At 51.9% G+C, this 13,107-nt stretch overlaps 1 protein-coding gene across 1 annotated transcript in view; it reads right to left on the bottom strand.

Annotated features, from left to right (window-relative positions):
* Nucleotides 1–13,107, bottom strand: part of Mok (MOK protein kinase) — a 47,659-nt gene that overhangs the window by 3,237 nt on the left and 31,315 nt on the right. The window contains exons 4-11 of the mRNA XM_013013015.1: nt 12,315–12,388; nt 10,908–11,159; nt 6,829–6,907; nt 5,692–5,740; nt 4,069–4,247; nt 1,247–1,348; nt 415–588; nt 4–52 (exon numbers count right to left, since the gene is read on the bottom strand). Of these exons, the coding sequence (XP_012868469.1) occupies nt 4–52; nt 415–588; nt 1,247–1,348; nt 4,069–4,247; nt 5,692–5,740; nt 6,829–6,907; nt 10,908–11,159; nt 12,315–12,388 (958 nt within the window). The remainder of the gene's footprint in view (nt 1–3; nt 53–414; nt 589–1,246; nt 1,349–4,068; nt 4,248–5,691; nt 5,741–6,828; nt 6,908–10,907; nt 11,160–12,314; nt 12,389–13,107) is intronic.

Raw genomic sequence — 13,107 nt, 5'->3', positions numbered from 1 at the left:
CGCCGGGAAGAAGGCTCTCCGATGGCTGACCAGAGCCCGGGCTTCGGCTCCCCTGAGGGGGAAGAGGGGCCGTGTCACAGCTCCAGCCTGCCAGCGAGGCGCCCCAGGGCCCGGGCGAGGCAGAGACCACCCCAACCTCGGTGGGGCAGGGCCGGGCCCTCCGCAGGCTCTGCGCGCCCCACGATCCCGTGTGAACCCGCACCGTCTGTCCCCGACACGGCCAGGCCCCGCCATGGTCACCTGCTGGAGCCTCGGCATCACCCCCAAAATAGCCGCCCAGCCTCCTTCCCCTGCATGCGGCGCCACCTGGGCGGGTCCCGGACACTGGGACCCCCGGGACCCCGGGAGGAGGGGCAGAGCTGTTCCCGGGCCAGCCCGCCTCCACTCCCGGAAGCCGGGGTGCGGCAGGCCTACCTCTGTTCCTGGAAGTAGGGGTGCTGCAGGGCCTGGTGGGCAGCAATCCTGTCGTCGGGGTCGTAGACCACCATGGCGTGCAGGAGGGAGAGGCAGTGCGGGGACAGGTTGGTGGGCGGTGGAGGTATTCCCGATCCCTTTTTAAAAGGAAAATCAAAACTCATAGCTCTCGACCTGCATTAAAACCCAATGACAATAAACCATCACGCGGTTATTAGAGTGCTCGCCAGTCAGCACCCCAATCTAAGGGACCCACACTGAAGGGAGTCTGAGCATGGGCACGGCCCGGGGAACACCCATTGCAGGAGGGGGGCCTGGGGACCTGGGGGCCTGGGACCATGCACATGGGGGAGGGTTGCCCTCTGGACACACTGCCCCCCTGTGCAGCGACCTTCAAGCTGCTCTAAAAGCATGGGCTGCTGGGGGGTGAAGTGGGCACTGGTGGAAGAACTCCTGGGCCAGAGCTCTGCACAGCTGGGCAGGTAGCTCTTTCCTACCTGTCCCATAAAAGACTACTATGAGGAAATTAAGGAAAGAGTGGCTCAAAGGATAGAGCACCGGCCTAGCAAAGTGTGAGGCTTGAGTTCAATCTAGACCAGGGCGGTCTAGATGACCGGGAGACTTTTGGTCCCAGGGTTTCTAAGTGTGTTTAGGTCCGTGGATGCAGCCCAGCTCCCAGGCCCTCAGAGACCCTGGGAGGTCCAATGATGCCCAAGGAAGAGCCCATCTCCATGAACTCCTGGAGGGACGAGGCTGCCCCACTTCCTGCAGCGGGAACCCAGTGAGGCGGGACAGCAGGCCACTTCCTCTCCTCAGGGGATACGACACTTACTGCTTGAATTTGGTCAGGGTCCTCTGAGCAGGTGTGCCAATCACGTCGTGGATCTTTGAGATCTGGTCGAGTTCATTGTCTCCGGGGAAGAGGGGCTGCAGGCTGCAAGGGTGTGACGGGGTGAGGCGAGGCTGGCTGGGACCGGCTCACCCAGAGCAAGCCCCTCGGCCGCCTCTCCAGCGTCCTGCGTGTGCTTCGATGGCAGGCAGCAGGCCCACACTCTGTGTCTGCAGCAAAACGTGAATGAATGCTCACGAACTCTACAAGCACAGGTCCTCTGGTCCGCCAGGGTGAGCTCTGCTGACAAACCCAGGGGGACAGAGCGGGTCTTGTTGACAAGTAAGTTCTAAGAAACACTTTTAGATTTCAGAGCTTTTAGAGATCTGGGAATGGGAGACAATGATTTTAGACCTATATTTAAAAATTCAATTCATGGCTAGGAGCTAGTGGCTCATATTAGAATTTTGGCCACCTGGGGCTGGGAAGGTGGCTAAGTGGTAGAGTGCTTGCCTCGCATGCATGAGGCCCTAAGTTCCATTCTTCAGTACCACATAAGCAGAAAAAGCTGGAAGTGGTGCTATGGCTCAAGTGGTAGAGTGCTAGCCTTGAGCTGAAGAGCTGAAGGACAGTGCTCAGTCCCAGAGTTCAAGCCCCATGGCCAGGGGGGGGGAAAAAAAGAATCTTGGCCACTCAAGAGACTGAGATCGAGCCGGGCGCTAGTAGCTCATGCCTGTAATCCTAGCTACTCAGGAGACTGAGATCTGAGGATCACGGTTCAAAGCCAGCCCGAGCATAAAAGTTCGTGAAATTCTTCTCTCCAATAAACCACCAGAAAACCGGAAGTGGCGCTGTACCTCAAGTGGTAGAGCGCTAGCCTTGAGCTGAAGAGCTGAGGGACAGCGCCCAGGCCCAGAGTGCAAGTCCCATGACCGACCATAAAAGAGACTGAGATTTGAGGATTCCAGTTTGAGGCCAGGCAAAGCAGACAAATCTCTTATCACCAATTAATCAGCAAAAAGCTGGAAGCAGATGTGTGGCTCAGGTGGTAGAGTGCCAGAAGCAGAGCACCAGCCTTAAGCAAAAAAGCTAAAAGAGTCAGGCACTGTGGCTTATGCCTATGATCCTAGCTACCCTGGTTTGAAGCTACCATAAGCAGGAAAGTCCGAGACTCCTATTTCTGACTAACAATTAATCATCAAAAAGCCAACTGGTAAAGTGCTAGCCTTGAACAAAAAACACAGTGACAGCAACCGGGCCCTGAGTTCAAGCCCTGATACCAGCCACACACGCGCGCGCGCACACACACACACACACACAAATCAGTTCATCTGCTCAGGAGGCTGAGATCTAAAGATTGCAGTTCGAAGCCAGCCCAGCAGAAAGGTCCCTGTGAAACTCCTATCTCCAATTAACTACTCAAAAGCAGTAAGTGACGCTGTGGCTCAAGCGGTAGAGCTAGCCTTGAGCACAAAGAGGCTCAGGAACAGCGCTCAGGCCCTGAGATCAAGCCTTACAACCAACCACCCACCCCCACCCCCAAAAAAATTCAATTCATGTTACAGGACACAAAGAAAACTTAAAATACAGCTCTAAAAGCAATAGGAGCTTCTATCAGCAAACAGCGATATCCTGGACTGAAGAAGAAGAGATGAGTGCTCAGGAGAGGCTGGGCACTAGTGCCCAGCAACAGACTGGTGAGATGCTGCCAGCCACCTTGTTCACTGCCATCCTTCCAAACTAATGCACAGGGTTGAGCCTGGGGTATGAAGTGTCATCAGCACTTTGGGTTTGAATGAAGCCGCTATTCAGTCAGCTCATTCAGACAACAACTCTTAACCCAACACTGAAGTCAAAGGAAACGTATCCCGAAGGTCTGTGTCATTTCTGCAGAGCCAGCTGAACGGGGCAGGAGCACCACAACGCTCGGCCCTGCTGGACTGATGGCTCGCCTGGAGCAAGAGGACACGCCCACCCTTCCCTGGGCTGCTGTAGCCAGAAGCTCATCTTCAAGTGGGCACAAACTCTGCCCAATCTGCTTGGACCACCACTCCCCCCAGAGATGGAGCCTGAAGGCCAAGGGAGGAGGGAAGGGAGAAGAGGGAGGGAGGGAAGGGAAAGAAAAGAGGGAGGAGGGGAGGGGAGGGGCGGGAGGAGGGGAGGAATAGTGGGAGGACAGAGAAGAGGGGAGGAGAAGAGGGGGAAAGGAGGAACCGGGGAAGGATGCGATGTGCGCTTTGTAGGAAAGTCTTGGGGTACAGGAAGTACCTCGTCCTCATCCCCGCGTGGACGCCCTAGCGGCTACCTGCGTGGCTGAGACACTGCGTGCCCACCGCCACTGCAGGCTTTGCAGTCGCAGTACACTTACTGCTCCTCTGCCTGGAACACTAGTCCAAGCCCTCCCTGAGGGAGCCCAAGGGAGACGACCGCTCCCCACGGCAGGAAAGCAAGGGCAAGGACTTGACAAATAAAATGCGCCAGGCCTCAGTGGCTCACACCTGTCTAGCTACTCAGAAGGCTGAGATCTGAAGATCTTGGTTCAAAACCAGCCCAGGCAGCTAAGCCCATGAGCCTTTAACTCCAATCAAGCAAATGTGGAGCTGTGGCTCAAGTGGTAGACAGCAAAAAAGCTCAGGGTCAGCACCTGGACCCTAAGTACAAGCCCCAGGACTGACGCACAAAAAAGCAACAGCAGCACAAGACAGCACAGTCAACTTGCTGTTGATTCAAGACACTGTTAACACACACGAGCCCCTGGCGGGACAGCCCCAGGGCGCAGAGGAGGGAGCCCTTCCCCAGGCAAGGTGGGAGCTGGCGCAGGCTACCTGGCGATCTCGTAGAACACACAGCCTGCGCTCCACAGGTCCATCTTGTAGGTGTAGAAGCCGTCCGTGAGGAGGCACTCGGGGGCCCGGTACCAGCGCGTGGAGATGTACTCTGTGTACGGCTGCTTGGAGTAGACGCTCCGGCAGGATCCAAAGTCCCCGAGCTTCAGGACGTCCTGCTGCACAAGACAGGGCAGGGACAAGAACCAACTCACCGTGCAGCCCTGCTGCACACCCATTCCCAACGCTAAGCGTCCCAGCCAGTGTACAAAGCACTTTGCCGCTGTCTGACACAGGAGTGTCACAGAGCAGAGGGCGCTCTATTCACACTGCGTGCCTACACACATTCTAGCTAGATTTCACATAGACTTCCAACTTACGTCCTTTTTTTTTTTTTTTTTTTGGCCAGTCCCGAAGCTTGCCAGGTCAAGCCTTGAGCTTGAGCAAAGCCTTGAGTTTCTTTTACTCAAGGCTAGCACTCTACCACTTGAGCCACAGCGCCACTTCTGGCTTTTTCTGTATATGTGGCACTGAGGAATGGAACCCAGGGCTTCATGCGTGCTAGGCAAGCGCTCTACCACTCAGCCACCTTCCCAGCCCCTTAGTTCTTTTTGCTGATGTGTGTGTGTGTCGGTATTGCTTGAACTCAGGGCCTTGCTCAGCTTATTTGCTCATGGCTTGAACTCTACCACCTAGGCCATGACTCTAGTTGGGTATTTTGCTGGTTAGCTGGAGATAGAATCTAGTGGACTTTTCTACCCAGGCTGGCTTCAAACCATGATTCTCATATCTCAGCATCCAGAATAAGTAGGACCATAGGCATGAGCCACAGGGCCTGGCTTCTAGTTCCCATGTCCGTCCGGGTGGCTCAGTCCTCAGCTCACTGCACATGCGCTCTTGCAGCCATGTGACTTCACGGGGTTCTGTTAGCAAGTCTCAGTGGAGGACACCAGACAATGGCATGGGGTTCATTTTAAACTTGGCAGTGCAGGTGGCATTGGAGAGAAAGCCCCAACACAAGACTCCAAATCCCAGAAGTGAGTGCCTACATCTACCACCCTGGGTCAGCACTGGAAAGGCCGAGCAGGAGGAACCTCAAGTGTCTCCTGCAGGTGCGCGGCCAATGAAGATGACGACATGTACTAAGTAAGCCTTCTTTTCCAAACTGGGAGGGAGAAAATACAAGGGCTGGGAAAATAGCTCATTGATACAGAGTCAGACTGCCCTGTTTGAGACTCTGGGTTCCCTCCCTAGAACTGAAAACAAAACAAAACAAAAACACACCATAGCTAGGTACCCATGCTCACGCCTGTAATCCTAGCTACTCAGCAGGCTGAGATCTGAGGATAAAGGTTTCAAAGCCAGCCTGGGAAGGAAAGTCCATGAGACTCTTATCTCCAATAAATCACCAGAAGGCTGGAAGTGGAGCTGTGGCTCAAGTAGTAGAATACTAGCTTTGAGCAAAAAAGTTCAGAGATAATGCCCAGACCCTAAGTTAAAGGCCTGGTACTGACACAAAACAAAAACAACACCATTATTTTCCAGCTACCTGGGACTGACAATACATCCAGTTTCCAATTCTACCTTTATTGTGGATATCAAGTGTTCACATGAAGTACTTACCTTTATTAGTATATTTTCTGGTTTCACATCCCTGTGAAATATTCCATTTCTGCATTTAGTATAGAAGGGACAAAAAATAGAATTAGCCAAGCACAATGGCTCACACCTATAATCCTAGCTACTTGGAACACTGAGATCAAGAGGACAGAAGCTCAAGCCAGCCCCGGCACCAAGTTCATGAGACCCCCATCTCAACCAATAAAAACCTGTCATCCTGGCTATGTGGGAGGTAGAAATAGGATCATGGTTAAGGCCAGCTCATGCATAACTATGAGACTTTACTTGAAAATAACAAAAGCAGGGCTGGGAAGGTGGCTCAGTGGTAGAGCGCTTGCCTTGCATGCCTGAGGCCCTGGGTTCGATTCCTCAGCACCCCATAAGCAAAAAGAAAAAAGCGGGAGGTGGCGCTGTGGCTTAAGTGGTAGAGCGCTAGCCTTGAGCTGAAGAGCTGAGGGACAGCACCCAGGCCCAGACTTCAGGCCCCACAACCGGACCAAGAAAATAACAAAAGCAAAGGATTTAGGGTATTGTTTAGGGGGCAGAGCACCTGCCTAGCAAGCATGAAGCCCTGAGTTCAAACCCTACTACCACAAAAATAAATAATTAACTAAATAACTATCCTTCATTTATTCAAATTCTTCGACCAGAATTGCATTTTTAAATTTATTTATGCAAACAATGGATTTTCCTTTTTTTAGTTCCCATAATGAGGCTTGAACTTAAGGCCTGGGTGCTGTCCCTTAGCTTTTTTGCTTAAGATTGGTGCTTTACCACTTGAGCCACAGCTCCACTTCAGATACTTTGGTGGTTAATTGGAAATAAGTCTCATGGACTTTCCTGTTTGAACTGGCTTCGAATTGTAATCCTCAGAATCTCAGCCTCCTGCATAGCTGGGATATAGATGTGAGCCATGAGCTCCCAGCTCAGACAATGGATCCTGGTGAGAGCCCCTTGACAACTCTAATCCAGCCTCAACAAGTGTCACTTCTGTTCCATGTGTTGTGTGCATACAAACAGTTCTGGCCATATCTGCCATCCCTCTCTGGTCTGCCCACTGCCTCCCACTACCAGTTCCAGTTCCAGTGGGGATGAGACTGGACGGGACTGAAGCTGCATCTCGGGCCCAGGGCTCAGTACCTGTGCATGTGGTCAAGGGATTTGCACAGCTGGTACATGTAGTGCATGATTCTCCGTTCCGATAACGGGTGTCTTCGCCCTGGGCAAGCAAGGGACAGGCAGATACGGTTAGCAAGGGCTCAGATTCTCTTTATGAATCTAGAATACACAGAACCCAATTTTATTTAGGGGTGTGTGAAACTCTGAGCTTCTCTGTGAAAAATCATCTGAACTAGTTAAAGGAAATAGAAACACATGGAAAAAGTACGCCACTACAAAGCCTAGCCTACATACTGGCATGAGGTGGTTCAAGTCACAGTGCTCCTGCATCCTGATTCTGTGGGAGTGAGGCTGGTCTGAGGGCCTTGGCCCTGCGGGAGCCCCTTCAAAGTGAGTGAGGCACTTGAAAACTCATGTCTTCCTGTCTAGATGGGGAGCTCCATCTTATTTGTTCATCTGAGATATGCTCTCTCTTGCCTAGGATGGTTTTTTTATTTTTTATTTTATTTTTTTTTTTTTTTTGTCGGTCGTGGGGCTTGAACTCTGGGCCTGGGCGCTGTCCCTCAGCTCTTCAGCTCAAGGCGAGTGAGTGCTCTACCACTTGAGCTACAGCACCACTTCTGGTTTTCTGGTGGTTTATTGGAGATAGGAGTCTCACCGTCTCTCCTGCCCGGGCTGGCTTTGAACCACGATCCTCAGATCTCAGCCTCCTGAGTAGCTAGGATTACAGGCGTGAGCCACCAGCGCCCAGCCTCCTAGGATGGTTTTAAACTCTTGCACTCAAGTGATCTTCCCACCTCAGCCTCCTGCGTAGCTGAGACTACAGTGTGCACCATGGGACCTGATCTTGAGGATCTCCATCATAAAGGGCAGAGGTGACAACCATGCAGCAGAGGGCCGCTGAGGGATGCGGGTCCACAGTGCACATGAGCTGCTTTCACCGCCCAGGCCGGTCAGCCTGGCACGCGGAGGCAGAACCCCGCCAGCCCTTCCTTCCTGCAGGCCCTTCCTGTGTTCTGTGCTCTTAGCACTCCATGCGCCAGATGGAGAACTCAGCACGCCATTCCCAGCCCAGCGCCACAGAGAACTCCTGTTCCACAAAAGGTCACTTTCTAATTGACTGCAGGTCAGTGGTGGTAACCTTTAAGTTTTAAATCTTCAAGATGACCATGGCCAGCCACCTAACAGTTCAGAAGCCTCGTTTCTTCCTTCTTAAATATATGACCTGTTTGACACCATGAGCTGTAAGTTTGTGATTTCTCTTTGCAAATAAATGTATCTTTTTTCTCTACATAACTAAATAAGAAATGTTTGTAATGTCCAGGTACTAGAAATTAATTAAAAAACTTAAGGGCTGAGAAGGTGGCTCAGTGGTAGAGCGCTTGCCTTGCATGCATGAGGCCCTAGGTTCGATTCCTCAGCACCAAATAAGCAAAAAGAAAAAAAGCCGGAAGTGGTGCTGTGGCTCAAGCGATAGAGCACTAGCCTTGAGCTGAAGATCTGAGGGACAGCTCCCAGGCCCAGAGTTCAGGCCCATGACTGGACCCAAAAAAAAAAAACTTTTTAAAAAAGATATCTCAGTGCAATTAACTTCTTCATGTAATACCATCATCTTTTTTATTATTTCACCTAGCTTATGTTTCCTAGAATTAAGATCAAAAGAATTAAAATTAGGACTTTGATAGCTTTCCTAAGATTAAAGTACACTAGCCAGGTGCTGGTAGCTCAAGCCTGTAATCCTAGCTAACTCAGGAGGCTGAGATCTGAAGATAGTGGTTCAAAGCCAGCCTGGGCAAGAAAGTCTAAGACACTTTCTCCAATTAAACACCAAAAAACTGAAAGTGGAGCTGTGGCTCTACGTGGTAGAGTACTAGCCTTGAGTGAAAAAACTCTAGGACAGCACCAGCCCCACAACCAACCAAAAAAACCGTCAAAAAACAAAAAACAAAAACTCTAGCAGCCAGTGTGGTGGCACATGCCCGCGACCCCAGCACCCGGGAGGTTTAGTCAGGAGGAGAACAAGTTAGAGAGGACAAAGGTCTACAGAGCAAGACCCTGTCTGGAAAATTAAAACATGAACAGAAGGGTGCAATGTCAATTTCTGTCTCCCTCCCACGTGCTGGTGGTACACACCCAAAGCCGGCACAGGGAGAAAAGGAAACACTCATCTGAAGGTGAATTCGAGCCACCCCCTGAACTCCTTCTTCACGGTACATACCCACAATGTCAGAGCAGCCGTGGCCTGCTCGCGCACGGGCCCGTGCCTTAGCTGTGTACACCTTTATCTCTGCCTTTGCTTTGTCTGACCAGTAAACTGTCTTGATCAGTATTTCCTGAACTTCCTTTTGTGGCGAGGTCACAACTCAGTGCCATGGGCCTGGCGAGGGCGTCGCCTCCGAAGGCTCCTGCCCGTCGGGTCCACACATCCAACCCAGAGCCAGAAGCTGCCATTGCACTCATCTGAACCTGAACCCAAAAAGGTAGACTCTCAGAAAAATCCTCCTCAACCCAAGCTTCGCAACCTGCCAGGCATTATTTATTTATTTATTTATGTTTTGGTTGTGGGGACTGAACTCAAGAGTCTGGGCGCTGTCCCTGAGCCTTTGTGCTCACTGCTAGTGTTCTACCACTGTGAGCCACAGTGCCACTTCTGGTTTCTGAGGAATTTATTGGAGATAAGAGTCTCACGTAGCTGGGCGCCGGTGGCTCATGCCTGTAATCCTAGCTACTCAGGAGGCTGAGATCTGAAGATCGTGGTTCAAAGCCAGCCCAGGCAGGAAAGTCTGTGAGACTCCTATAATAAACCACTAGAAAACCAGAAGTGGCGCTGTGGCTCAAATGGCAGAGCACTAGCCTTGAGCTGAAGAGCTGAGGGACAGCGCTCAGGCCCAGAGTTCAAGCCCCGCGACGGACAAAAAAAAAAAAGTCTCACAGAGACTTTTCTGTCCAGTCTAACTTTGAACCACGATCCGCAGTTTTCAGCCTCCTGAGCAGTTAGGATTATAGGCATGAGCCACCAGCACGCAGCCAGCTAGGAATCTTTTAAAAAAACAGATTCCAGCCAGGTGCTGGTGGCTCATGCCTGTAATCCTAGCTGCTCAAGAGGCTGAAAACTGAGGACTGTAGCTTGCAGCCAGCCCAGCAGAAAAATCCATAAGCCTCCTACCTCTAATTAACCACCAAAAGCTGAAAGTGAAGGTATGGCTCATGTAGTAGAGTAGCAGTCTTGAGGGAGAGTGCAAGACTCCGAGTTCAGGCCACAGTACACACAGACACACAGACACAGTACACACAGACACAGTACACACAGACACAGACCCAGTACACACAGACACAGACACAGTACACGCAGACACAGACACAGTACACACAGACACACAGACACACAGACACAGTACACACAGACACACAGACACAGACACAGTACACGCAGACACAGACACAGACACACACACACACAAACACACAGACACAGTACACACAGATACAGACAAAACACACGTAGCTTTCAAGGCCCAACTCCAGATCTAATATATCACTGACTCAGAACAGAGCCTAGGAATTTGCATTTGGTTCCAGCAGGAAAGTCCTGTTGGAGTTCTATCTTCCTTGCCTTGTTTCCCTCACCCATCCCCTAATTTAGGTGCTGGGGGCACTCTCCTGTGGCCCCTCTGTAGGGTGACGGCACAGGGTGAGGCCAGCAGTCTGGACACAGTCCCCCCCACCCCCCAGGCTCCCGTCCCAGACCCTAAACTTCCAGCCCAAGTCTGTGTCTGATCCCCACCAGATTCTCCTTTTCCACCAGCCGGAACAACAAACAGATGAAGCACCCTGAGTAACTTGGGGGGAAGGCTGGAACCCCAGCCTCAGGAACTCCTCAGGAGGTTTGACCAGGTGTCACGTATAATCTCAATAATGTAAAAAAGAAGTTAGGTGTGCACAGACAGACTTGGGCATTCACCAAGTCAGCATCCTTTGAAGGAAAGCCAGTCCCGTGGTTGTCCTCGCTCCATGGTGACAAGACCCGCCCCCCAGCCTGCCCCACACTGCAGGTGCACACTGGGCCCACCAGGACACAGCCAAGGGCCTTCATACCACACCTGCACCCACATGCCTGCCCTGCAGGACCCGCCGAACACTGCTAAGAGAAGCCAGAGCTGAGCACAGGGCCACAGGTGGGGAGCGAGACTGGACAGAGCCGGGGCCACATAGCCCGGTGGCACACGCAGCTCGGCGGCACACGCAGCATAGCCGCACACGCAGCTCGGCGGCACACGCAGCACAGCCGCACACGCAGCACAGCCGCACACGCAGCACAGGCTCTCCAGGTCTGCTCTCGGTGGCTGCGCCAGCTGAGGTGAGTACAAATGGAAAAGTCTCAACTCGCTGTGCAGTTCACATCCTCACCTGGAAAGCAAGGCTGAGCACACGGGAAAAGGCTGCACTACTACACCCACACACTGTCCACGCTGGTGGCCCTGCTGATACTCCATACAACACATGGTGACTGCAGAGGCCGAGGGCAAGGCTGACCACAGCAGTAGTGTCCACTGGAGCCGCCGTACCCCCCAAGTGTGAGAGACACAGTGACCTCCCCGTCTAGTCCAGGGGCAAGACTCACAGAAAGGCACATGACTGCAATACGGACTTGTGTCTGTCAGCCATGCCTCCCAGAGGCGCCAGGATTGGGTCACCGGCTTAGGAAAATGTCCTATTGCCCAGCTGCTGAAAGCACAGAGGCTGACCCGGGAAGAACAAAGATGTTGCCCATGTGGCATCAAATGCTCAAAGAAGGCACTAGGAACGCCGTCACAAATGCACTTAAGGCCTACTATTTTTTGTACGTGTGTGCAAAAGTGACACAGGAAAAAAACTAAATAGATCTAAAAGAATTCTTTTGGTAAGGATAAAATTAAAATCACCACATGGTAAAGCTTTGTGTCATAGCTGAACTGGAAAGTTTCCTTCTTGTTGCTACACAGAAAATGCTGCATCTTACAATGAATGGGTCGGAATCAATGAAATATAAAAATACAACAGAAAGCCGGACATAGTGGCTCACGCCTGTAATCCTAGCTAATCAGAGGGCTGAGATCTGAAGATTGTGGTTTAGAGCCAGCCCAAGCAGGAAAGTCCGTGAGACACATATCTCCATAAACCACTCAGAAAACTGGAAGTGGCGCTGTGGCTCAAGTGGTAGAGTGCTCACCTTGAGCTAAGAGCTGAGGGGCAGCACTCAGGCCCAGAGCTCAAGCCCCATGACCGACAAAGCAAAAAGAAATACAACTGAATCATCTAGCATGTACTATTTGCAAAACAGGCTGGGAGGCAGTGAGGCACTAAACACAAGCTATGCACAGCAACGAGCTGCAATGCTTTTACGGTCTATCAAGTCTGCTTTCTTCTTACGTGGCCTAGCCCCCTAAATCATGGACTTATGTGGAGGCTTGTGCCTCACTCACAGCCTGGGAAGGTACAACTCTAAGTATTAAGGTCAGCCCCGGCACCAAGGAAGAGCAGCTGGTGCTCCAAAATGCAGTGCACTGACCATAACTTCTGGGCCCTCCTGTCCCATCTCCTCCTGCAATAATGAGAGTGGGGACTCATGTCAGGCGTCCAATGGTCTCAGGCCCAGTCTTTTAAGGGAGGAAGAAGGGACAGGCAGGGGGCAGAGGCAAGAGGCGGTTCAGGCTCAGTCAGTAGTGAGGCCTCAGGAATAGGAGTCCTGCTTCCAATTTCCAGGAGGCCTGATTTTCTGCCAAGAGGCAGGCTCTCTGGATCAGGGTGTGGGGACGGTGGCTGCAACGCCCCACTGTGCCTCTGCTCTCGTTAGCCTACGGCATGGAACCGGGACGGAGGCAGCCTCTCCGGTCTTTGCTGGTCCTGCCATTGGCCCAGGTAAGTCCAAATGTCTCCAGTCCTTGGCTCAGCCTCACCTGACCCCCCCCCCGGATGAAGAGGGAAACTGGCCCCCAAGGCCGGTGCTGACTCTAGTTCACATCCACAACACACCACACAGGCTGTGACAAGCACAAGCCACTGAGCTCCTGCCAGAGCCAAGTCTTGTACGCTGTGTGCATAAACGACAAGGCCGTAACGACAGCGTGCGTGTCCTTCCCGGCTTTCCCGGCTTTCATCCTCCTTTGGTATTTAGCAATCTACTGAACATTCTAAGAGCCTAGGGGAATTGTTTTTTGTTTTTTTTCTTTTTTTAATTTAATTTTATTTGTGAACATACTGTACAGAGGGGTTACAATTACATGGGCAGGATAATGCGTACATTTCTTACCAAGCATTGCA

Source organism: Dipodomys ordii, unplaced genomic scaffold, assembly GCF_000151885.1.
Source record: "Dipodomys ordii isolate 6190 unplaced genomic scaffold, Dord_2.0 Scaffold2, whole genome shotgun sequence".
Classification (NCBI taxonomy): domain Eukaryota; kingdom Metazoa; phylum Chordata; class Mammalia; order Rodentia; family Heteromyidae; genus Dipodomys; species Dipodomys ordii.
The sequence above is the reverse complement of the archived record's forward strand: the minus strand, read 5'-3'. Positions and strand labels throughout refer to the sequence as shown.